Source organism: Microcaecilia unicolor, chromosome 1 (genome assembly GCF_901765095.1).
Source record: "Microcaecilia unicolor chromosome 1, aMicUni1.1, whole genome shotgun sequence".
Classification (NCBI taxonomy): domain Eukaryota; kingdom Metazoa; phylum Chordata; class Amphibia; order Gymnophiona; family Siphonopidae; genus Microcaecilia; species Microcaecilia unicolor.
The window spans coordinates 147,394,740-147,419,500 of NC_044031.1; the positions used below are offsets into that span (position 1 = coordinate 147,394,740).

The 24,761-nt window shown below is 41.9% G+C and overlaps 1 protein-coding gene across 1 annotated transcript in view; it reads right to left on the reverse strand.

Moving 5' to 3' along the window:
- VWDE (von Willebrand factor D and EGF domains) overlaps positions 1-24,761 on the reverse strand; it is a 135,766-nt gene that overhangs the window by 51,048 nt on the left and 59,957 nt on the right. Inside the window, 7 exon segments of the mRNA XM_030201168.1 lie at positions 1,018-1,237; positions 4,340-4,590; positions 6,853-6,967; positions 7,543-7,647; positions 14,030-14,185; positions 15,829-15,965; positions 20,778-21,775. Coding sequence (XP_030057028.1) covers positions 1,018-1,237; positions 4,340-4,590; positions 6,853-6,967; positions 7,543-7,647; positions 14,030-14,185; positions 15,829-15,965; positions 20,778-21,775 — 1,982 coding nt within the window.

The following is a 24,761-nucleotide window of genomic DNA, read 5'->3' on the forward strand; positions in this document are numbered from 1 at the left end:
AGGAGTTAGCTCCTCCCAGACTCCGCTCTAAGAATGTCCCTCTCCAGCCCACATTGTAAATGATCGTCTACTGCACATATTCAGTGGCACTGCCTGGTTAAGTGCCGCTGAATATTGGCAGCTGGCCCAAGATCCTCTCCTACCCACTTAAATATCAGTTGGCTACTTTTTTGTAAGTTGTTTGCTTAGTCAGGAGTCCTTTTACTAAGGTGCGCTGAAAAATGGCTTGCGCTAGTGTAGGCGCATGTTTTGGACACGCGCAGATCCATTTTTCAGCGCTCCTGTAAAAAAGGCCTTTTTTTTTGCCAAAAATGGACATGCAGCAAAATGAAAATTGGCATGTGTCCATTTTAGGCCTCAGACCTTACCTCCACTCATTCACTTAGCAGTAAGGTCTCACATGTTAACCGGGCGGTAATCATCTGTGTGCTTATAATGCCAATTACTGCCCGGTTAGCGCCACGTGCTGGAAAATAAAATATATTTTCCAGCGCGCGTAGTGGAGACGTGTAAAAAATGAAATTACCGCCTGGGCCACACAGTAGCCAGGCGGTAGTTCCAAATTGGCGCACATAATTTGATAAATTATTGTTTCGGTTACTGGATAATATTGGATTTATACAGACACATTTGGGATCATTATTGTACAAGCATTTAAATAATAAAATTGGAACAGCAATATTCCAGCAGAAGTCTCTGCATTACTTTTAGTTTGGTAAATCAAGGAACCTACATCCTAGTTATTTTGTTAGTTGAGATACGATAAGCTCTTCAACTTGTATTCTATAAACATCTTGGGTTGTATAAATGGTCCATGACATTTTTGTTTCATGTTGTATGAAAATACTTGGCTTTGCTATATGTAATTTTCCCCACTCTTCTGAATTTGTTCAATAACTTTCTAAATGCCTAGTAGCATTCAATATGAAAAGACCCTGACTATGAAGTAGCATCTTCTGATCCACACAGCAATTACAGGAATGTTAAAATCTTAAGTATAGACAAATTCAAAGATACCTTTCAGCCCAGAGGTGCATTCACAATGGTAGCTATTTACTGCGTCCAGACATCTCCCAAGGCCACATGGGTTAGACTTACAGTCATCTATATTCTTATGGCAGTGATCACCTTCAAACCCAGAAGGACATACACATAGGTACTCCCCTCTTCCAGGTGGGACATTAATATTTGTCATGCATGACCCACCATTTAAGCAACTGCAGGCTTTTATGCTAACCTGCAAACACAAATAGAAACAAAGTTTTTTTAATTCTTATTTTCACCAACTTTAGCAGTCCTAATTACTTGAACTTCAGAAATGATATTCTCTCTTTATTTACTTGGATTGCAATATAGTGCTGTCCACACAAAAGTAATAAACTGTATGTTAGAAAAAATGGTTCAGTTTGGCACCTCAGTGTTAGCAACTGGGCCTGCACAAAATTCATGCCTTGCAGTTTGGTACTGTATGTCTTGCAAGCACATTTTGCATAGCTAGAAAGCATGCTGTATTTTGGGGCAATGAAGAAATGCTGTGCTCCATTCCATCTTGCACCTTAAAAAACAACAACAACAACAAAACAGCCTAATATTCAAAAGAAATCATATATTCACTGATAGCTGGTGAACCCTTATTTTCAAAACGTATACAATAGTATCAGACTGGAAATCTGAACAGTTTGATATTATCTATAAGAAGGGCTGGGATTAGGGCAGGTTGAAGGCACGCCAAAAACGTTTCCGGATATTCAGTCACTATCCAGATAACATATGCTTTGCTGAAGAACACGCCTAAACTGAAAGCGTACTCCCAGTAAAGTGACTTTTACCTATATGGATAATGGTGCTGAATATACAGATTAAGTTAACCGAATATACAAATGATGTTAATATGTATTATTCACCAAAGGATATGTTATATTAAATGGGCCCTATAATAACATGTTAACTATGCTAGCATGCACTGTTAGTAAATGACCTCCTAAATATCAAATCTCTCACTTGGTTTGCAGTGAGGGCTTGTGTATATCAGTGATGCTAAGGGCTATGCCAGTGGTAGTTGAACTACCGACAGGTCTCAGCTGAGGTGTCAGACTAATTCAAGCCACTCATGTTGGCCCAGAGGAGCCACTGAGGCACAGATCGCCAACTACTTGTATGCAACTCAAGCTAAAGCTGAAAAACAGCAAGCCTAGAATTGGAATGCTAAAAGATGCTCAAGCATCATGTTGGACAGCATTAAGAAGATCAAGAAAAGGTAGAAAGAATGAGTCTTTCCACCATAATGATCAAATGGATCAACAGCCTTTTCAACCTGCACCTTACAATCAAGAATATTAATGTTAATGTTACTGTTACATTCCTCTCATTCAGTGGCGTAGCCACAGGTGGGACTGGGTGGGCCAGGGCCCATCCACTTAGGGCTCAGGCCCACCCAACAGCAGCACACGTTTAGCGGTAGCTGGTGGAGATCCCAAGCTCTACCAGCTGGACTTCCCCCTGATGGTATTGAAAATGCTACTCTCCACAATACTGGCACCTGCGCATGTTCAGTTTTCAGCGCATGCCTGCTGCAGACTGCCAAGGTGGAAAGAAGCATTTTCTTGCCAGCTGAGATGTCTTTTGGTGGTGGTGGGGGAGAACATTTGGTGCCCACCCACTTCTTGCCTAGGCCCACCCAAAATTTGTTGTGTGGCTACGCCCCTGTTCTCATTACCTTTAAATAGGTTCAGAGTGGATCACAATTCAAGATATAACCAATGTACAAAACTGGGAGTTCACAAATAAAAAAACAGATTAATATATGACATCAATGTAATATCTAGCTAGAAAGCACATAGTTTCTAAATAATTTTTTTTTTTTTTTAATTTACGGAAAACTAAATAACATGATTCACATTTTACAGAAGTTGGTAAAGAGTTCCAAATTTGAGAAGTCTGATAGGAAAATAAAGCTGTAAAGTATTTCTTAGAACATAAGCCTTTATAAGAAGGAACAAATATGTTCAAATTATTATGAGTACTGGAAGCGCCCGTAGCATGCCAGCATTTAACCCCAATTGATTGTGCTAACTTATCCTCTGTGTAGCCATTACTATTAAGAATCAGGAAAGCTGATTGCCAAAACACAGCCCATGTTGTGTCTGGTCCATACTGGCACTTGCTGTTGGAGAATAAAATATTGATGTTTTGAAGAATATTTGTCTTTTGGAATTTTTGAAAGCTTGGTCCCCTTTTTCTTCCACTTTGTGTCTTGACTACTGTGGAAGTTCCCTCATTTCCCTGCCCCCTCTTTCCCCTCCCTTCATCCCCTCCACCCCAGGTCCGACATCTCTCCTTTCTTCCCCTCTGACACCACATTCAATATCTTTCCCTTCCTCCCCTTTGCACCTGCGTCTAACATCTCTCCCTCTCATCCCTCCCTCTGTCTCCTCTGCTGCTGCATCCAACATCCCTCCATCTCTTTCTTCTCTTCCCGAGGTCCCTTCTCCACCCTGCATCCAACAATCCAGCATCTCTCCCTGTCTCTTCCCTCCATACTATTTGCTTCCAGGTCCAACATCTCTCCCTCCATCTTTCCTTCCACCCTGTTTGCCCCTGATCCCAACATGTCTACATCTCTTTTCCTTCCTTTTGTCCTGCATCTCTCTCCCTCTCCACCACCCTCCAAGATACAGCATCTGTCCCTCCCCTGCCCATGGTCTGGCAGCTCTCTCTCTCCTCTCCAGTCTACCTCAGACTCATCGCTGGCAGTAGTAACAATTTCTACATGCTGCCCGTACCAACCCTGCAGATTCAGTCTGCCACGCCCTGCCCTCACTGATGTCACTTCCTATTTCCTCACTGGCTGGACATTGTATAGGAATTGCTACTGCCACCAGAAATGGTTCTGAGATAGATTGTGGGGGTTCAGAGAGGGAGAATTGCTGGGTCATGGGCAAGGGTGGGGTAGATGCCAGATCTGAAGCTGGAAGAGAGGGAAGAAGGGGAGCAAAGTGGCTACCACTGAGGTGTTTTGGTGTCCTCATTAGCCACAAGACTGGGTGGGCCTGTGCCTACCCAGGTCCACCAATAGCTATGTGACTGGTGTAGGCATCATATGGTCATTAATAGTGAGTCCATTTAATATCCAAGCCACCATATTTTGTATTAATCATAGCTATTGGAACCAGATTTTGTTTCCCCAACAACAGCATTGTCAAGAAGTCAAATAATCACATTAAGGGGGGTCTCCCTAGCTCTGCTCTTTTCACAGAAAATTCTTTGGGTATTCAGCACAGAAGGGGGAGCCCTTTTTATTTGTTGGAGGCTGAACTTGTAGGATTCTTGCTTTTATTACCTTTACTGTTATTTTGGTTACAGCATTGCAGTCATCAGCCACAGAAAATGTAAAGTTCTGTGGATTTAGTGACAAAACTTTCCATATAAGAAGACCAGCAGGAGACAGACTGGAGCCATATGGACCTGAATGTAGTGTAAAAAGGATGGCTGAGCCTTCTGGATCTGATGCCATGAACTGATATACAAAATTTTCCCCATAAAATGTATGCAGATTGTCTTGCAAGGCTTGAAACACAGGAGGCAGGTTTTCTGCAAAAGAAATAGTCCAACATTTTCTTTGTTACACGCTTAGTACAACATCAGAAAACATGGAAAGACATCTCATTGACATATTGGTATTACAGCTAATAGTAAACTTTTGCAGGAATTTATAAGTGTAAGTGCTAAAGTAAGATATTTATGTTTATGCCCTGATATTAAGAACACTGGCTCATCCAGATGCTGATTTAAATTCCAGGGAAACTGGAGGCTACAAACTCTGCCAGCTTTAGTGGACTGAATTTGTTTAGTTGGACACTGTGGGCCAGATTCAATAAATAGTGCCCAAATTAGGCACTGGGATGATCCGCTGTAACCTAGTATTTTTTTAAGAGGCACTCTGCATTACGTGTCCTTTATAGATTACTAATTTTAAGCACATTTCATGCCTACCTTTGGGCATAAGCATTTATGGTTACTAAAGGCTGGTGTAGGTGCTGGCGCCCAACTGATGGCAGTTAGGGATGCAAATCCAGGCATTCTATAAAATTGTGCATAATTTCTGGGAACACCCCTGACCCGCCCATGCCCCTCCCATGGCCACACCCGCTTTGGAGTTGCACGCTATGAAATTTGGGCATGCATATTATAGAATAGGGCATATCCATGCATAACTCCTAATTACTGCCAATTGTTTGTTAACTCCAATCATTACTTGTTAGCACCTAATTTAGGGGACCTATACAGAATCTGACGGTATATATTAAATTTTGAACATATATTTGAACTTTAATGACTGTTTTGTGCTGAGAAATTTTCTGCATGGAAGGCTAGGTAAAGATATGGGAACCAATGATTAAATTGAGCGGTGTTTGGATACTGTACTATGCTTTCATACTGTTCCATATGTTCCATATCGGTTATCTGAGGTATGTTTAAACCCCATAAGTTCTTTAAATCTCCTATGATCTCCAGATTTAAAAATTGTATAGAAGATGATCTTTGGAATCCTTCCTTTTTGTGCAGTATTGTCAGTATATTTAAATCTATTTATTATTAGAAGAAAAAATCATCCAGGGAACCAATCTAAGTCTACTGGGCTGCATAATCACAAGACCTTGATCAAAATCTGTTAATTTAAAACAAATTAGATAGAAGAAACACTTTGAAGACTTAAAGTGAGCATTTATAACACTGTCAGGGAGAAAGTTACAATGATTTATAATTTCTATATGCATTTATATAAAATAGAACTATAAATAAGTTGACTGTTGAAGCCACTATGTGTGGGGAGAGTATCTACTTTCCTGCACCCTTTCTCATCATCTCCGAGTCTAAGGACCATTCATCCAGTAAAAAATAACTTACCTTTGGCTTGTTTATATCCAATATTTCACTCTTACCCATTTCCTGCTGTTGTCGTCATAGCCAAAAACATTTCCACTGCTGTGAATCTCCCTGGAGCACTTTTTCCTGATTTGGACTTCCTCTCATGGTATCTACCAGTTCTCAACTACCACCACCACGCTTGATATGACAACACTCCCATCTCTCACCTGATTCCTCTTTATTAATACATACATCTAACCTATCTAGCTTGTCCATCCAGATGCCAACCTCAGAGCCCCTGTGCTTATGAACAAGACTTTACAGCCTGTCTTGATATGTGGAGATGATCTGATCTTGCAGTCTCTCTGCAAGCCCTCATTTGTTTTTGACTTCCATGCTGTTTAAACGGGACTCACTGCCAACATTCTGAAACTTCTCCCAACAGCCTGATCTTAAAGGGACTACTATGAAATACCTTCTCCATTCTCTTAGTTCTATTCTGACCATGGGGTTGGATTTTATATACGTGTGTCTCCAAAACCAAAGTAACAAACAGCTAAAAGTAGCCATCTGGCTACACTATTCCCTGTGTTATTTTTTTATCCCAAACCTTAAAGTCTGGTTGGAGAACAAATCATTACTGAATGCAGGAGGGACAGAGAGTGAAACTCATGCAAATCTAGAATATGCATTATTTTAAAATCTTTGAACGTGTGTCTATGTTTTCCAAAGTGTTAAGAATAAATAAAATTAATTTCCAGCATACAGGCATGGGTTGAAAAGCTTAATGCAACCAAAAATGTGATTTGCAGGACTGTACTGATCAGGACTCAAGGTCTAACAGGCTAAAATGATTATAGAGATCATCTTTATTTGAATGGATCATTCACTGCACAAAAGGACAATAAATATGTCTTGTCTTTGCAACATTACTGCAATTATTTTATCAGCTTTTGGATCATTCATTAAAGTACATTGACTTACTTTCAGCTATTGACCATGTTAACTTTGATATGTCAGGTTTGCACAGTAAGCAGGGGCTGCTAGGATTTCGATTTCCTTCACCATAACAGAGTCCGTCTATGTTGCACGTTTTCTCCTTAAGAGGGATGACAAAAGATATCCTCAAAACACTGGGATTTATTACTCTTAAGACAGTTATCAATAAGCAAGAAAAGTAGATAGAATCTCTTTATTGGCTCAGTGACTCCATTCCACAGAAGGTTATGCTAGCTAACTGATAAAAGAGAATTTTAGCACAACCAAAAGCCAAGATGATATTCATGATGGTTTATCACAACATTTTTGCTAATCATGATAATTTAAAGAGTTCATTGAAAGTTTTCAGCATAAAACAGTGAGAAAAAGTTTGTGACACCATGGAGCTCATTTTAGAAACAGAAAAATGTTCAAAAAGTGTCATAAAGCAGCATTTGAACGTTTTTCTTGCCGTCTGAGTCCTGTATAGGGCAATCTGGTTTAGCATGCACAAATGTAAATGTTTAACCAAACTTAGAAAGCTGGCACATAAAATGAAGTGATAACTGACTTATTTCTTTTTTACTTTATAGGGTATAATGTCTCTTTACATATGGGATTCATGCTAATCACATGAAAGCATATTTTTGGTTAAAACAAAGCAGCACACTTAAAAAGTATGTTTGAAACTTATACCTTTAGCATACATAATCCATCAGACTGTGGGTCACAGGTTTGACAAGCTCCATCAAATAATGTCATTGTTTTAGAGTTACTATAAACATAGCCATCGTTCGAAATCTGTAAATAAGAAATAATTGCTAATGAAAAAAGGATAACTCGGGACACTAGAAGCTCGATTTCGCCTCAGTCACCTATGTAGGAAAAAGATATGTAACATTGCCTGAGTATTTCATAACAAGCTCACTGAACATTGGTGTGAGAAATATTCATATAGTTTACAGTATACAGTGAGAACAGCTATTTTACAAAGAATATGTTGAGAAAAAAACATGACCAGTATCACTCAAGGTTTTGAACATGTAAGTCTTGGAAGTTTCAAGTGCTAGTGGCGATTTTGCAACTTGTGTGTGTAAGTACATGCAGTGTCATTTGCACATGTAAACACTGTCTTATAATCGAAAGTGATGGGCGCCCATATTTCGACCCAAATGGGAGATCGGCGTCTTTCTCCCGTGGGCACCCAAATCGGTATAATCGAAAGCCGATTTTGGGCATATTCAACTGCACTCCGTCATGGAAACGGACAAAGTTGACGGGGGCGTGTTGGAGGCATGTGAAGGCGGGGCTGGGGCGTGGTTATCGGCCGAGGAGAGTTGGGCATCCTTAGCTGATAATTGAAATAAGAAGGGCGTTTTTTTACGAGAATTTTGTCCGCTTTATTTGGATCCTTTTTTTTCAGGTCCAAGTCCCGAAAAAGTGCCCCAACTGACCAGATGACCACCGGAGAGAATCGGGGATCACCTCCCCTGACTCCCCCAGTGGTCACTAACCCCCTCCCACCAAAACAAAACACTTTACAAACTTTTTTTGCCAGTCTGTATGCCAGCCTCAAATGCCGTACCCACCTCCATGACAGCAGAATGTGTTATATCCTCTGACAGCCTTTCCCTGGTTCTGATGTGGGTCTCGGGTGAATGTGACACCTTTTCTGTTAAGGGCTCTGCAGAGTCACATCAGCAATGCATTGTGGTGGGTGTAGTGGCGTTCCCCATCTCAGAAGGGACCAAATCCATGGCATTTGGTCCGTCCAAACCATATTTTCGAAACGAAAGATGGACGCCCATCTTTTTCGATAGTACGGTCTGTCCCTCCTCTTCACATACCCGTTTTCGGACATAGAAGCCCAACGAGATGGGCATTCGTGTTCGATTATGCCCCTCCACGTTTTACAACACTGGATATCCAAGGGGAGCCAATTAAGAAGCCATGATAGAAAATTTTATTTTTTAGATTCTTAGAAGTGGTTTTAAACACTAAATAGGTAGGCACAATTGTTGGATAGCTCAGGTCTGTTTATTTTCTTAGAATCTGCCTTTATTAATCAGGCAGCGGAAGCAGTGGCCCATCTCATCTCTCTGGGCAAAGTTACATATGCCCTCCAAATATCTAGCTTTCCCTACCTTGAATCTGCTCATGGCAGTTCGGTACAGACCCAGCCATGGCTAAGTCTGTAATTAAAGAGGAACCCAGTTTTAATTAGCTAAAGAGATATAGTTTATTAGTATTAATTAGCATTGATACATTAAGGGCCGGTCTTAGCAAGTGCGGGGCCCTATGCAGACTAATTTGGTGGGGCCCCATCCTAGCCCCGCCCCACTGTAGCCCCGCTCCACCCTAGCTCCGCCCCCACCCTAGCTCCATCCCACTGATACGATTATTCCATTTTTAGAACATTTTTAAATTAAATTTCAAATAACGACAAATGAAGCTAAACTTGTACAAAAAAACTGATTGAAATAATAAACACAATGCTATCATGAAACCTCCCCTCCCCAGAAATTATTCAGTTCAAGTCCACTACAATTAGTAGTTCCAATTCTCATAACAAAGGAGAATAAAGGAAAAATATTAAGAAAAGATTCAGTACTTTCAAATTCCCCTATTACTCTGTCACCCATATATGCAATAAAATAAAAATGAAATGAAAAGATATACAATAAAATTAAGTGATGTGTAAAATATAATGTACAATATAAAAACATATAGACCACCAAGGTATTAAAATTGTTTTAAAATATATACCACAATTCTCTGACTCAAGAAGACTCCGACTCTGTCTGTCATCCATAATTGTCTGACAACACACAGAAAAAAAATAAGTGAAAATAAAATAGACACAATTAATACCTTATACACCAATATACCAGCCATACGGAAAATGCAGACCGTCAACAATATAAAGCTAGCAAGGGATCATAATACCACAATTCTCATGTAGAGCCACAAATCACCCTTTTAGAGGTAGTGTGTCATGACTTAGGCTCTACACCCTTTCTGATGTTTGGTGCCACCTTAGTAAGGCCAACACACTATCTCTCCACTGCAAAACACTGTACACAAACTTGTGCAAAAACACACTCATAACCTTAACAAACCATAAACAGCACTAATTCCAAGGACAGGATGAGCTACAACCTTATGCGTGGCGTGGAAAGGCAACTGTAATTACACCGGGCTCTAAAACACCAGTGCACAACCTAGTGAAAAAAAAACAAACAAAAAGGGCTGCAAACTATACGCTAGCAGAATACTGTACCTTCCTTGATCACACCTGAAAAACACATGAAGGCAAAATACTGAACTGGAAAGTTACCTCAAGAAGTCAGACTCAGCATGCAGCAATTCTACAAAAATTGAAACTTACTTGAAAAATATCACAGATGCACATTTCCAAAAACTATTCAAATTACAGCCCACCAGATAGAACAAATGTGGGGACTAAACTTCCATCCAATATCCTATTAGTGTCCCAAACATATATATTCACTGCAGGGTTTACAAATTTTTATAGTCATCCACGATTTACTCCAAATTATTTTCGGGGTTCATCAGATCTAACTGCCTCTCACATCCATCTGAACAGTTATGTTCTTTGCGTCAAAAGCGCAATGGTGTGGTGCAAATCCTCATTGAATCCCCTTCTTAACATTCATATCACACTGTTTAATTTCCAAGTCGTATAATTTATGTAATCCAGCAAAACTGTTTTTAATAATAAAATATGCCCAACATATCTCAGTGCATAGACTTATCTTTAAATGACGGCAGCTTGTAAACGCTAGGGAACCCCCACCATTTCCAAAAACTGACATATTCCAATTAATAAATCCTGAATAAAATAGTTTTTTCTACCTTTGTTGTCTGGTAACTTCGTTTTTCTGATCATGCTGGCTCAGTATCCGATTGTGCTGCTATCTGTCCTCTTAACTCCGTTTCCAGGGCTTCCTTTCCATTTATTTCTTTACTTTCCGCCTTTCTTCTTCATTTCTTGCCCTAAATCCGTAAGTAAAAGCTGGGTCCTCTGCAGACTTGACTGTCCAGTGGATCTAGCTTCTGCTTATTTTCTATATCCATGTGCACTTTTTCTCCTCTCTTCCTTTTCCCTCACCTCATCGCCTTCCTCATTCTTCCCTCGCCTCCATTAATGTCCAGCATTTCTTCACTCTCCTGCTTCCACCCATGTCCAGCAACCCTCCTGTCCCCCTGCCATCCATCTATGTCCAGCAACCCCCTGTTCCCTCTGCCATCCACCTATGTCCAGAAACCCCCCTCCCCTGCCATCCACCCATGTCCAGCGACCCTCCTGTCCTCCCTGCCCGCCCCTGCCATCCACCTATGTCCATAAACCCCCCTCCCCTGCCCTCCACCCATGTCCAGTGACCCTCCTGTCCTCCCTGCCCGCCCCTGCCATCCACCTATGTCCAGAAACCCTCCTCCCCTCCATCCACCCATGTCCAGCGACCCTCCTGTCCCCCCTGCCATCCATCTATGTCCAGCAACCCCCCCATCCCCTCTGCCATCCACCTATGTCCAGAAACCCCCCTCCCCTGCCATCCACCCATGTCCAGCGACCCTCCTGTCCCCCTGCCCTCCCCTGCCAACTGCCATCTACCTATGTCCAAACCCCCCATCCCCTGCCATCCACCCATGTCCAGTGACCCTCCTGTCCTCTCTGCCCGCCCCTGCCATCCACCTATGTCCAGAAACCCCCTCCCCTCCATCCAACCATGTCCAGCGACCCTCCTGTCCCCCCTGCCATCCACCTATGTCCAGAAACCCCCCTCCCCTCCATCCAACCAGGTCCTGCGACCCTCCTGTCCCCCCTGCCATCCACCTATGTCCAAAACCCCCCTCCCCTGCCATCTACCCATGTCCAGTAACCCTTCCCGTCCCCCATGCCCTCCACCCATGTCCAGCATGCGACTCTCCTTGTTTCCCTGCTCCCCCTCCAGGCACCTGAGCCCCCTCCCATCTGAGCCCCCCCTCCCTGACCCGCCAAACGACCCTCTTCTGCCACCCGACCCGGCCGGCACCTCACCTGACCCAACATTTTTTTAAAAATCTTCAAGCGGCGATGCCTGCGTCTGACTAGAAGAAGAAAAAACGCTTCGCAGTTCGTCCATTGACCGGCCTTCCCTCTTGCGGAAGTTACATCAGAGGGCGGGACATGAGGGAAGGCCGGCCAATGGACGAACTGCGAAGCGTTTTTTCTTCTTCTAGTCAGACGCAGGCATCGCCGCTTGAAGATTTTTTTTAAATGTTGGGTCAGGTGAGGTGCCGGCCGGGTCGGGTGGCAGAAGAGGGTTGTTTGACGGGTCGGGGAGGGGGGGCTCAGACGGGAGGGGGGCTCAGGTGCCTGGAGGGAGGGGGAGCAGGGGAACGCGGAGAGTCGCGACGTTTGACATGGGTGGAGGGCGGGCGAGCAGCGGCAGTCCGGCGGTGAGGCAGAGCTGAGGCGTGCCGCGTGGGGCCCCCTTAGGCGCGGGGCCCTATGCGGCCGCCTCAGTCGCCTCTGCCTAAGACCGGCCCTGGATACATTACCCAATAATGAAGATACCAGCAATTCAGTCAATCATACAGTGGAACAGAATCACCCAACACACCAGCTCGCGGTGGTGCTCTGTCTTTCTCCTCCATCAGCATCTGCATCTGCCTCTGCATCTGCATCTTACACCTCTCGGGGTGCTCCCTTTATACTGTCTCAACCCAATGGATTCCAATGGGATCCAGCTTTGTCAGCAGAACTTGCTATCCCTTATCAGTTGATAAGGAACCGATAAGGGTGACTTCATTGGGTCCCAGGTTCTAACTATACACAAAAGGGGTGCAAAGCACAGCTGGCGAGATGACTTCATCGGTCACTCTGCTCTTCTCAGCTATTCTCAGCTCCCCCCTCCCTCTGAGTACTCTCTAACTACGTACATCTACCCCTTTATGTACTTTCATTAGCTCAAAACATCTTTCATGATTTTTCACAGATGCCAGTCCCAGGCATGTTTATAAGAGCAAAGGACCCCCTCCCGTGCCAGCTCCCTGAGAACTCAGTTCAGCTTGTGCTGCAGAAAAATGTATTTTGTATCAGAGATGACTTTGGATTTTTAAGAGAAGCCCAGCTCTTATTATGAGCCATTTGCTTGTAGAGGCCTAGCTCTTTAGCCTGAGCCATTGACCTGTATTTTACTGAGAGCAAGGGCGGCCATATAGATACAGGTCCAAACAAGCAGTTAACTGACGAGTGCCTCACAAAGAGTAGGCTTAAATGTAAATGTCTAGATCAGTGGTGTACCCAGTGGGGGCCTCAGGGGCCTGAGCAGCCAATACATAGCTGGCAGGGGTGCTCAACTCCTGCCAGCTGAAGCATTTCCTCACCGGAGCCCTGCCCATCAGCAGCAGCAGGAAGCAGGGTGCTCTAGCCACTGATGTCAGAAGTTTCCACACATGCTCAGTTTATCTATTTTAACTGAGGATGTGCGGAAGTGCTGGCATTGGAGGCTGGAGCAACCTGCCTGTTTTCCTGCTTCTCAGACAGCACATGCAGAACTCTATCTGTGAAACTTTGGTTGATGGAGTTTCAGCATCACTACCCCCAAAAGCATGATCCTTGGGGTAGGGGGTGGGGTGGGGTGCAGCAATGGCAGATGTGGGGGAGGGGGAACAGCAATGGTGGCAATAGGGGGAGGGGAGACAGAGGAAATACTTGGCACCCCAGTCTACCTCCAAGCACACTCCCCCAAAATCAACTTCTGGCTCGCTGTCGCAAAATCAGAAATTCATGCATGCTTTATAAGTCTGCTCAAACCATACCAGAATATGACCCTTGAAAAACTGTGTACATAGAACTAGTGACTTTTCTAAAATCACTGTTTAGACGTATTGGGCCATTCACACATATAACCCCACTATTTATATGCGGACATGCCATGTATGCATTCTAAAATGACCTCTTAGATGTATCATACATGCCTTAGACGACCACAAAATCTGAAACAAATACTTATTTTTTTTTAATTAAAATAATGGATGTGCCAAGCAAAATGGTGCATTTCCAATCTTTCTCTTTCATCTCCCACTGCAGTTAGCAATAACCATGTGAAAAGGAAGCTAGAAACAGGTTTCTTTAGGAGATTTGCTACTCTAGAGAATCTTGTTTTGCCATTACCTTTAATTGCCATCTTGCAATCGGTTTATCATCCACTAGAGTCATGATATCAGAGTTCAGGCCATCCGGAGGTAGCTGGCAATCAACAGCCCTGCTGTTTCGAAAGATAGCTTGCACAAACAGAGGCTCACTCAGGACCCACTGCCCATCACTGTACTGCACTCAAGAGAAAAGAGACATTCTAACAGCAATTGCTTCACCGCCACAAAAATAAATAAATAACAGAAAACTCCATAAATGTGTATGATAATGAAGAACAGTAAGTAAGAAGTCTTGATAGTGTTTTGAGCTCAATAGCATGATCCTCAAAACATAGGATGCAAAAAAAAAAAAAAAAAAAAAGCAAAACAAACATGCAAGCCCTGATAATGAATACTAGCAAACAAGAGCTAAGAATATGAAATTGATCTTGAATTTCAGATAAATTAAATAAAGAAAACCCTGTGGATTAGTATTAAGCAGGGCAACCATTGTTTAAAGATACCTGGGTAACTTATTTGGATATCTTTAAGCAGATTTCAAGTCAGTCGATCTGTTTAAGCCAAATCACTGAATTTATACCTCCATCATTCTCATTAGAGGAGTAAAAGACTGTATCACATCTCTAAGAAATAATACCCCCTGCAAATATATATATATATATATATATATATATATATATACGCGTGCATGCTCAATTTCATTATAACAAGCATGCCAGACATGAGGGGAAGAAAGAGCAGGGTAGGCAATGTGGGAATGCTGGAGACCAGCACTAGACAAATACTTCAACTGGAAGAGGTTGGGGACCCCCGCCAGCCAAGGTATGTGCAGCGGCGGCGGTGGATGGGGAGTGACAGGACAGTGGTAGTGGGGGCGGTGAGGAGGCGGGCCAAAATGTCCCCCCCCCCCCCACTTTGGGCCCTGGTCCCCTCCCACTTAGAGGTCTGGCTATGCCCCCAAGGGCATTGGAGTAGGATTTGTTGCTCATATTTGGTTGTGTTATTATGTGGACGGGGTAGTTATTCCCCCCCCCCCCCCCCGTTTACAACGCCGTGCTATTGGCTGCCTTTGCTAATGCTGACACATCCCCGTAGGAGTTACCTTTAAAATCAGTGGTGGTTGGGGGGGGGGGGGTGTTCAGGCAGGAGTGAGGTCCAGGTCACTGCTGCCCAGTCTGGTGTCCATCACAAGAGGCATCATTTTCTTAAAGGTGCTAGACTGGATAGAAGTGAGTGGACCTTGTTCCTTCATAATATTCAGAGCATTGCCGGGCTAGGTGTCCAGATTAAGTTAGCACAGCCTTTTTGCTGTTTTAACTTTATCTGAGCACTTTTCCAGTTAGCAGACTGAATATCTCCACTAACCTGGCAAATCCCAGAGGCACCCTGACTCCACCCCCTGACTGCCCTGGCAGTAAATGGAGGGTGATAAGGTGGTCCAACCTGATTTTCAGCAGCACTATGTGGTTTTAGTACCACTGAAATTCAGGGATGGCATGCTTACTGCAATTTAACCGGGCAGGAGTCTCTCCTACCCCTGAAGAAAAAACAAGATTAAAATTAATAATTATAAAATGGAGAGGATTACACCTGAAAATACAAGGTTTGTATAGTGCATAGTATACACTATTTTTTAAAGATTAATCACATTAATTATTAGGAGAATCTATTTTCAAAAGATTTTTTCTTTGGCACATAGTTATGTAAAAATCAAGAAATGTTATCATCATTGCATGAAAAAGTTACTTTCTACATCTGCAAGAAAACTTCACATTGTCACCTATTCTCGGAGGAATTTCAGTTCCATGGCTGACATACCTGATATTTGGTAACTTCACATTTAAGACTCGATGATTCCCTAAATCCTTGACCAAATATTCTTATAGATGAACAGTCATACTGCCGAACATCGCATAATCCATCACTCTCAAGCTCTGTAATTTCTGGAACTTGGTCTTTACAATGAGAGTCAGAATATTAAAGCTGATATTATACATAAATTAAAATAAACTTATATCAAAATGACAAGAAGTTTCAAATGATACTTTTTAAGGACACTGACTAAGGGGTCCTTTTACTAAGGTGTGCTGAAAAATGGCCTGCGCTAGTGTAGGCGCATGTTTTCGACGTGCGCAGATCCATTATTCAATGCACCTGTAAAAAATGCCTTTTTTGGCTAAAAATGGACATGCAGCAAAATGAAATTTTGGGTCTGAGACCTTACCGCCACCCATTCACTTAGCAGTAAGGTCTCACGCATTAACCGGGCGGTAATCATCAATGCACATACAATGCTGATTACCGCCTGGTTAGCCCGCACGTCAGAAAATAAAATATATTTTCCAGCATGCGTAGTGGATGCATGCAAAAAATGAAATTACTGCCCGGGCCACGCAGTAGGCGAGCAGTAGTTCCAAATTGGTGCATGAATTTTGAGGCACAAATGAGGTTTCAACATGGTTTTGAAAACTGGCAAACTATTTGTGAAGATGGATTGTTTTATGTTTGTACTTCCTGATATAATACCTAAACTGTGATGGTCATGTAAAAAGCACTGACTCTTTAGTGATGTTGCATCCCAGATTATCTGAATACTATCACAAATATTTGTTAAATGATTTTGAAAAACATTTATTGTGAGATTTATTAAAGTGTGTATTTTAGAAGTGCTATTTGGGTTTTAGATGTCATGAATCCCCTGATTCTATAAAGATCGTCAAAAATTGTACATGCAAATTTAGGAATGGTTCTGATTTCCATGCACAATTTAATTGAATAACAAGTCAATTAGTGTCAATAACTGGCTTTTTAACAAACAATTATTGTCACTAATTAGATTTAATTGGGTGTTACATAGAGAACATTAGGCACAGGATCCATGCCTAAAATTTACGCACAGCCCATAAAAGGGGGCACAGAAAGGGGACAGTCATGGGCATTTTGGGGGGTGGAACGGGGGCATGGTTTTGAGTTATGTGTATAATTACAGAATATGGGTGCTCCGCACATAAATTTAGGTGCAGGCATTTGCACCATGTTTTCGTTGGTGCAAATGGTTGTGCCTAAATTTACACGCGACCATAACGCTGAAGTGATGTGCTAAAACCATGCTGAACTTTAGGCTCTTAAACAGGTTTTTTTTCGGTGCCATTTTTCTGAATCTAACCCAAATTGTCATGTAGATATTTATATAAACATGTATTCCCCATTTCAGAAGAAGAATGTACAACTATGTCTAAAAAGATCAACATCGGGATTTACACCTGCTGCCAAGGATGTCTAGGTTTCAGAAAAGTTATCCTATTTGAGCAGTGTTCCACTGGAGGGATTAGGTGAGATCACCCTCTTAATCCCACAATGGTTCATGTCCTCTCCAAAAGCAAATCTTGGAAGGGTTATTGGGCTCCATGACAGCTTCAGGAAAAAATAAATGTGGTGGAACATGAAAGCATTTATTTCCCACCACATATATGTTGCTATTCTATAACATTACATAAACTACTACTACTACTACTACTACTATTTAACATTTCTAGAGCGCTACAAAGTGTACGCAGCGCTGTACAAACACAGAAGAAAGACAGTCCCTGCTCAAAGAGCTTACAATCTAATAGACAAAAAGTAAAGCATTTAAATTTAAAATATTTAAGCAGTCAAGCACAAGAGAACAGTCACAGAAGGACAGAAGATGTTGAAGGGTGGTCAGTGTGATTAGGTGTAACTCTGGTTGGAGTAGTGGGAGAAGGTGATAGAAGAATAGAAATGGGTGAGGTAAAGTAATGAGTGGGTTGATAGGGAGGTTATATAAGACATGTCACTCTAGGGGTGGGTGGGTAGAGGGGTAGGGTGGGTGGAAGCAGGAGAAGGTATTCTCTGCAGCCTATCTGTGAGATGGAAAATGCTCTCTGAAGCTGCTGCTATAAGTTGTTAGTTTTCTCTCCCTGAAAGAGATCCAAGCCACACCCACGAAGTTCAAACTGTCAGTGGGGAGGGTGAGGGGAGGAAATGGCAGTGCTTGATGAAAAAGAGAGCTCAGTTTGATAGGAGATATACTATAGGATGTCATTCTGAGGCCAGGCTAAGTCTAAAGCAGGAGAAGGTATTCTCTGCAGCCTATCTGTGAGATGGAAAATGCTCTCTGAAGCTGCTGCTATAAGTTGTTAGTTTTCTCTCCCTGAAAGAGATCCAAGCCACACCCACGAAGTTCAAACTGTCAGTGGGGAGGGTGAGGGGAGGAAATGGCAGTGCTTGATGAAAAAGAGAGCTCAGTTTGATAGGAGATATACTATAGGATGTCATTCTGAGGCCAGGCTAAGTCTAAAGCAGGAGAAGGTATTCTCTGCAGCCTATCTGTGAGATGGAAAATGCTCTCTGAAGCTGCTGCTATAAGTTGTTAGTTTTCTCTCCCTGAAAGAGATCCAAGCCACACCCACGAAGTTCAAACTGTCAGTGGGGAGGGTGAGGGGAGGAAATGGCAGTGCTTGATGAAAAAGAGAGCTCAGTTTGATAGGAGATATACTATAGGATGTCATTCTGAGGCCAGGCTAAGTCTAAAGCAGGAGAAGGTATTCTCTGCAGCCTATCTGTGAGATGGAAAATGCTCTCTGAAGCTGCTGCAATACTACCTCCAATATAGTGCAAACATACCATAGATCTCAGCAGTGCCACTCACTGAATATTGATTTTGAACCAGTAAGAATTATGCACCCACTTCCTCATCGGTCCTTAGTATAAAGCTTTTTTTTTTTTTAATTTTTCCAAATTTTTACAACTCTATTCTGATTTATTCATATTTCCCAACAATTCAGCTATAATAAAGTTAACATAGTTGGAATACTTATCTCAGGACAAATTCATTATCAGTCAATCCTGAGATGAATATTCCAACTATGTTAACTTTATTTTTTCTAAAAATGATATTCCTACTGGATTTAAGTGGCATATAAATATCCATTTCTCCATTTATTTTAGAACAGACTTTACATGTATTGTTTATTGTATAGATTTGTGTTACCGGTCTATCTATAGGAAGGTCCAAGTGTTTTACAAAAATAATAAAATTATAAAAGGAAATAAAATTGCCATAAAATTGACTCTAACTATTCATTTATAACAGAAAAGGGGAATAGAGCAATTGTAGAATTAACAGTAAGAAACACAAGGAACGACCTTGTTTCACAAGTGCCCCAGAAACCAACTTAGAAGTAGGAGACAGAAAGCCATGTGCCAATTTCAAATAGTACATTTTAAGTACAGATTTAAAAACAGAAAATGACTGTTCTGTCCTAATACAAGGTGCTAGGTAATTCCAAAATCATGGGGCCAAAAAAACAGAAGGCCAATATCCTAGTTGACTAAGCTGCAGTAAGAAGGGCCCTGCGCTAGTGATTATTTTTGCCGCATGCCAGGGCCCCTTTTTATCACAGTGGGTAAAAAGGCCGAAAAAAGAAATGGCCATGTGGTAAGTTCACATTTGCTGTCTGGCCATTTTGGGGTGACAGTAAGGGCTTCTGCACTAACCCGGTGGTAACCGGGCAGCGTGTGACGATTGTCGATTACCGCTGGGTAACCCCCTTGGAAATATTTCTTTAAATACTTCCGCTAGCATCAGAAATTACGAGTACTGGGGGTGGAACTACTGCTGGCACCTGTGTTGGACTGGCGGTAGTTTCAGGTTGTCATGCGGTAATGGGTTTGAACACATTAGATTGGGAATTAGGACTTGATATACTGCCTTTCTGTGGTTTTTGCAACTACTTTCAAAGAGGTTTACATATTCAGGTACTTATTTTGTACCAGGGGCAATGGAGGGTTAAGGGACTTGCCCAGAGTCACAAGGAGCTGCAGTGGGAATCAAACTCAGTTCCCCAGGATCAAAGTCCACTGCACTAACCACTAGTGTTTGTTGTGTTTGCCACATCATTACTGCTCCTTTTTCTTCGGGCATTATTATTTCTGGAGTGGTGTTTTCCCCTTATTGTTTTTGAGTATATGCAGCAGGAACAGTGGGAGTTGAAAAAATGAAAGGCATGGGCCCAGCAGCTTAAATATGGAAGTGGTGATTTCACAATGTCCGTCATTTTACAAATTACACATGTAAGTGCTGCCAATTGAGTAGTAAGGTTGCAATTTTAACAGAGTTTCATTTCAGAGGTGGATAGAAACTACATTGGATTAAGGAAAATGACTCCCTTAATCCCTTGTGGAAAGTCTTGAGTGAAACAAATACTTTGTCAAAACTGTATGCACTATTTAGAAAGTAAATCCTACTTGTCTAGGTTCCACCCCACTTAAGCCGTACCCAAACCATATCCCCTTGAAATCTCTACATAGTGTGGATTTCACATGCAAATAACTGTCCTCTGGAATTGGTCTTTATTGTTTATGTGACATACATGTGTAAATGTAAGTATTCCAGTGGGAACTGCAAATATGGCTTCTAAAATAACCCCCACTGTCTCTTCATAAAATAGCCCCCAAATAGGTACCTATTTAGATTTTCTATCTCACTAACCTAGGATACAAATATACTTCAATGTATGCAGATATTTTATCCATGATAAATATTGGCATCTAAATGCTTTTGCCTTTATATCTGAGGTTGACAGTTCCTTATCTATGCCAAAAATATATATCATGTCATACAGGACACTGATGACCATTCCCAGGTACATTTTGCATTAACAAATATAACAAACTCCTTGTAGAGCAATCAAAGATCTAGCAAAAATGGAAGCCAGTGCTCTAGTTTATAGATTTCTACTTACCCGAAAGCATGCTGCAATCATAAGAACTGAAACCATGAAAACAAGCGCAGCCCCATTCCAAACATTGTCCATTTCCACTGCAGAGATTGGGACATTTGAATACCAAAAGAATATTCTCTGTTGACTCTCTATACTCTTTTGTGTTATTGTCTCCCTCTTCCATAACCCTCCTTTCACAATCATTCTCCAGCAATGTCAGGCCTGCTTCTGCCCAGTCATGACTGTCCTTTAGCAATAAATCAGTAACACACATATCTACCACTTCTTGTATCCTCTCACCAAGAAGATGCAAACAGGACCTGCTTATGCTTGAGTTAGCAATTGTCTGTTGGCATAATTCCAAAGCATTGGCATGAGTGAGACCAGACGGTGTAGGCCATGAGGGCAGCAACTTCTGATCGGTATCAACAGCATGGTCTTCTGGGAAAAAATAGCTAAATCCTTCAAGGTCTGATTGGCTAAGACTTTGGAATGGAAACGTGGGAAGATACTCATACAGGTGCTGGCGCTTCCATCTACTTTTGACATTCATGTCTTTGGGAGAATAGCTGTCATTTTGAAGGGTTTCCATGCTGATGCTGAAGTTTGATATTCTGTCTTGTCTTTCTATTCCAGTGTTTCTCTCTGAATTTGAGAAGCCCATACTATGTGTCTGAGCAATTAGGTCAGGTTTCCTTTGATTAATAAGTGATTCATCCTCTGATGGATATTTAGAGAAATCCTTTGTATCTGCCAATGCACGTTTCCTTAGTTCCCTGTGGAGACCGTCAGAATTAATATACTCAGCAGTGAGATCCAGCCATGGTATTAAGGTTGAATGCCGAACATCTTCATTGTCTTTGCAAGACATAGTATGATCATCATATGCAGTAGTGTCCAGTTTATCAGGGGACTGATGCAGTACAATGTTGTTATCAGCACAGCTACAATAATGTTTTTTTCTGGATGCTGGTAAAGAAGTTGGTATTTTGTCAAACAAACTATCTCCAGGTAAAATTCTGTAAAGGAAAAAAAAAGGCACATTAACAAATGCAAGGTACATTTCTTGTATGTTTGGTTGATAGACTATAATGAGAAGTATTAACCGGACTTGATTCAGATCTTGATGTCAAGAGACAGCAACTCTGGTGACAGTAGTTAACTAAACACAGCAGATTTATTTACATTTCTGAATAGTGCACGTAGGTTACATTTATTAGCCTCTGGGAACCATCAGACCCCAAAATATTATTCCTTTCCCAGGCAGATGTAATTCTGAACTACTAATGAGCATCACTAGAGTACTGCTCTGGCTACAAAGCTCTCATTGCTTGTTGTGGGAGCCATTTTGCGACTCTGCCACTATTTCTTGTAATTTAAACAATAGAAAAAAAATAGGTGATGCAAATTTTCCACTTTTAATCTAGCAGATGACATCACTTTATCTGCTAGGAGGGGTCCACGATTTAATCATTCATCCTCAATTCCCCCCTGGGTGAAGAGAAGTACAGAAGGCAAGATCACCCCCTCCTCACACTGCTCACACTTCAGGACACCAGCTCTGACCACATCAGTGTTCCCTCTAAGCTGTGCACATGCACACGGGTCAGAATGGAAGCAAATAATGTCTAGCAACTGCACGCACAAACGTTTTGCTGGCTTTATTGTGAACATAGGCTATATTACACACATTGAGTCGAGGCTGAAAACTTGTGCACAAAGGCCCCGATGCTTAAAACTCTGTCGCTGTACAGAACTGCGCCAGAAAATGGCCACCAGAACAGCCCCAAAAAAGAACTTCCCAATGTGCAATGCTAATGGTATGCACATTTTATGCATGCTGTTAGCACTGATCATTGGGAAAGAGGAAGTTAAGGAGGAAGAACATGCCCGGCACATGTGCATCCCTAGTGAAACTGGGGAACCCAGGCTATTAAGGTCTGCAAAGTTGTCTCATGCTCTCTTTTACAGGAAATAATCTAAAATTGTTTTCATGCTTAATATCGCTGCATGACAGCAGCCTTGATTATAATTGATTGACTTGAGCTAAACGGAGTCTGAGCCTAAACATCTTTCCCTTCCACCTCCACCAACACAAAAGCATATATCTTTGTTTTATAGACGGACCAGGGTTGGAAGGTGCAGTTCATTAGTGGTATGAAGAGCTCTGCCCTCTGAAAATCTCCGTACTCCCAGGAAGATTGGCCAAAAAATGCTTTTCTGCTTCTTCAGACACCCTAACACCAGCTCCAGCACTTTATCTTCCTTGGCCTACCCACTGTTTCTGAGACCATTTTTAACCATCTACTTCTTATCACTCTTTTATCACTTGTATTTTGGGAATCCATTCTGTCTTGGTTCTTTTCTTGCCTTTCTTATCATTCTTTTGGTATATCCTCTGGTTGATTCCTCTACACCATTATTCCATTATTAGTTGGTGTACTAAAGGGTTCTGTCTTAGATCTTGTGTGCGTGTGCCTATTCATTGCCCTGTGGCTCTGTTCTTCAGCCATGGATTTCAATGACTCCAAGATCTACCTCTTCAAACCAGAACATTCATCTAGAATCCTGCCCCAAATTTCAGTCTGCCATTCTATCTCATCACCTGGATGTCTCACTCCCCCCAAGGGCTGTGTGAGCTGTGCAGCCACCTGGGACGCAGTTGTTTAGGAGTGTAATTGCACTGGGTCTGTTTGAGCCCTTCCAGGCTTGCAAACTGCTCCTGCTCTCAATTCCCAAACACTGATCCCATCTCCTTCTCACTGCCATCGCTGCTACTGCTGCTTCTTCTGACTTCCAGCAGTAGCGGCAAAACAACTAGAAACATGCCGCCATAGTGCTCAGATGCATGCGGGCAGCTCTGCTGGTAAGGGCGCCCTTTTTCACTGCACTATTCTCTGATCATTGGAGGGAATAGTGATGAAATCATCTACATCATTTTGACAATATTAGCATGCTATTTGCGGTGTTCTTCATTGAGCTCATTGTTTCCCAAGCTCAAAGCCTCTGAGCATTATGTACTAGTAAATGTGGATGCTAGTCTGGCACTAATGGCCTCTAGCACCCGCATATGTTTCTCAGCATTGGAGCCAAAATATTTTTATGCACACATGGACTAGCAAACATTAGAGTGAACATGGCTAGTCACCCTCTCTCTCCCTAACAGTGTGAATGAATTTAACTATTCTGAGATCATCCTGTGTTTGTTCTCTCTTTTACTAACCACAATGGCCAGTTAACTTAGCTATGCTTCTACTATCACTCCCCTTCCACACCTTGACCCCTGCTTTTTTTTATACTTTATCTTTGTATCCCACCTCTCCCCATGCATCTTTTAACAAAATATTTCTTATATACTGCCTGTAAGCCTGAAACTATCAAAGAAGTGTACATTTATGTATATGTACCTATCTGCTGACAAAGTGGACTCCATTCCTTGAAAGCTGATGAGTCAATAAACTGGTTAGTGTATAAGGTACCACGTGCCTCTGACAATTTGGTACACCAGATGGCTGTGCCTTTAAAGTTTTGAAACTAATAGGAATTGTATGTTAATCCTCTACAAATTATTCTGACAGGTTTAGTTTTCCATAGTTCATATATTTACTTCTTTGTTTAATCTTCACTTGGCCTATGACTGTGCTCTTCTGCCCTCACTCACCACTGTCTTACTTATTCTTTTCTTCCAGGTTGTCTTGATCAGGCTTTACCATTCTTCTTCCCTTCTTTGACCATCATCTAATATCTTTTACAGTTCACCACCTTTCCTCTCAGCTTTATTCATTCACCCCCAATACATGTATGACTATTGATCCTTGCACCTTCTTCACTACAGTTTCATCTCTCTTCTCCTCTAGAACCTTATCAAAGTTTATTGGTAATGTATTTACTTTATTTATTAGGATTTATTTACTGTCTTTTTGAAAGAATTCACTCAAGGCGGTGTACAGTAAGAATAAATCAAACACAAGGAATAGACAATTACAGCAGTAAAAATATTCAAAT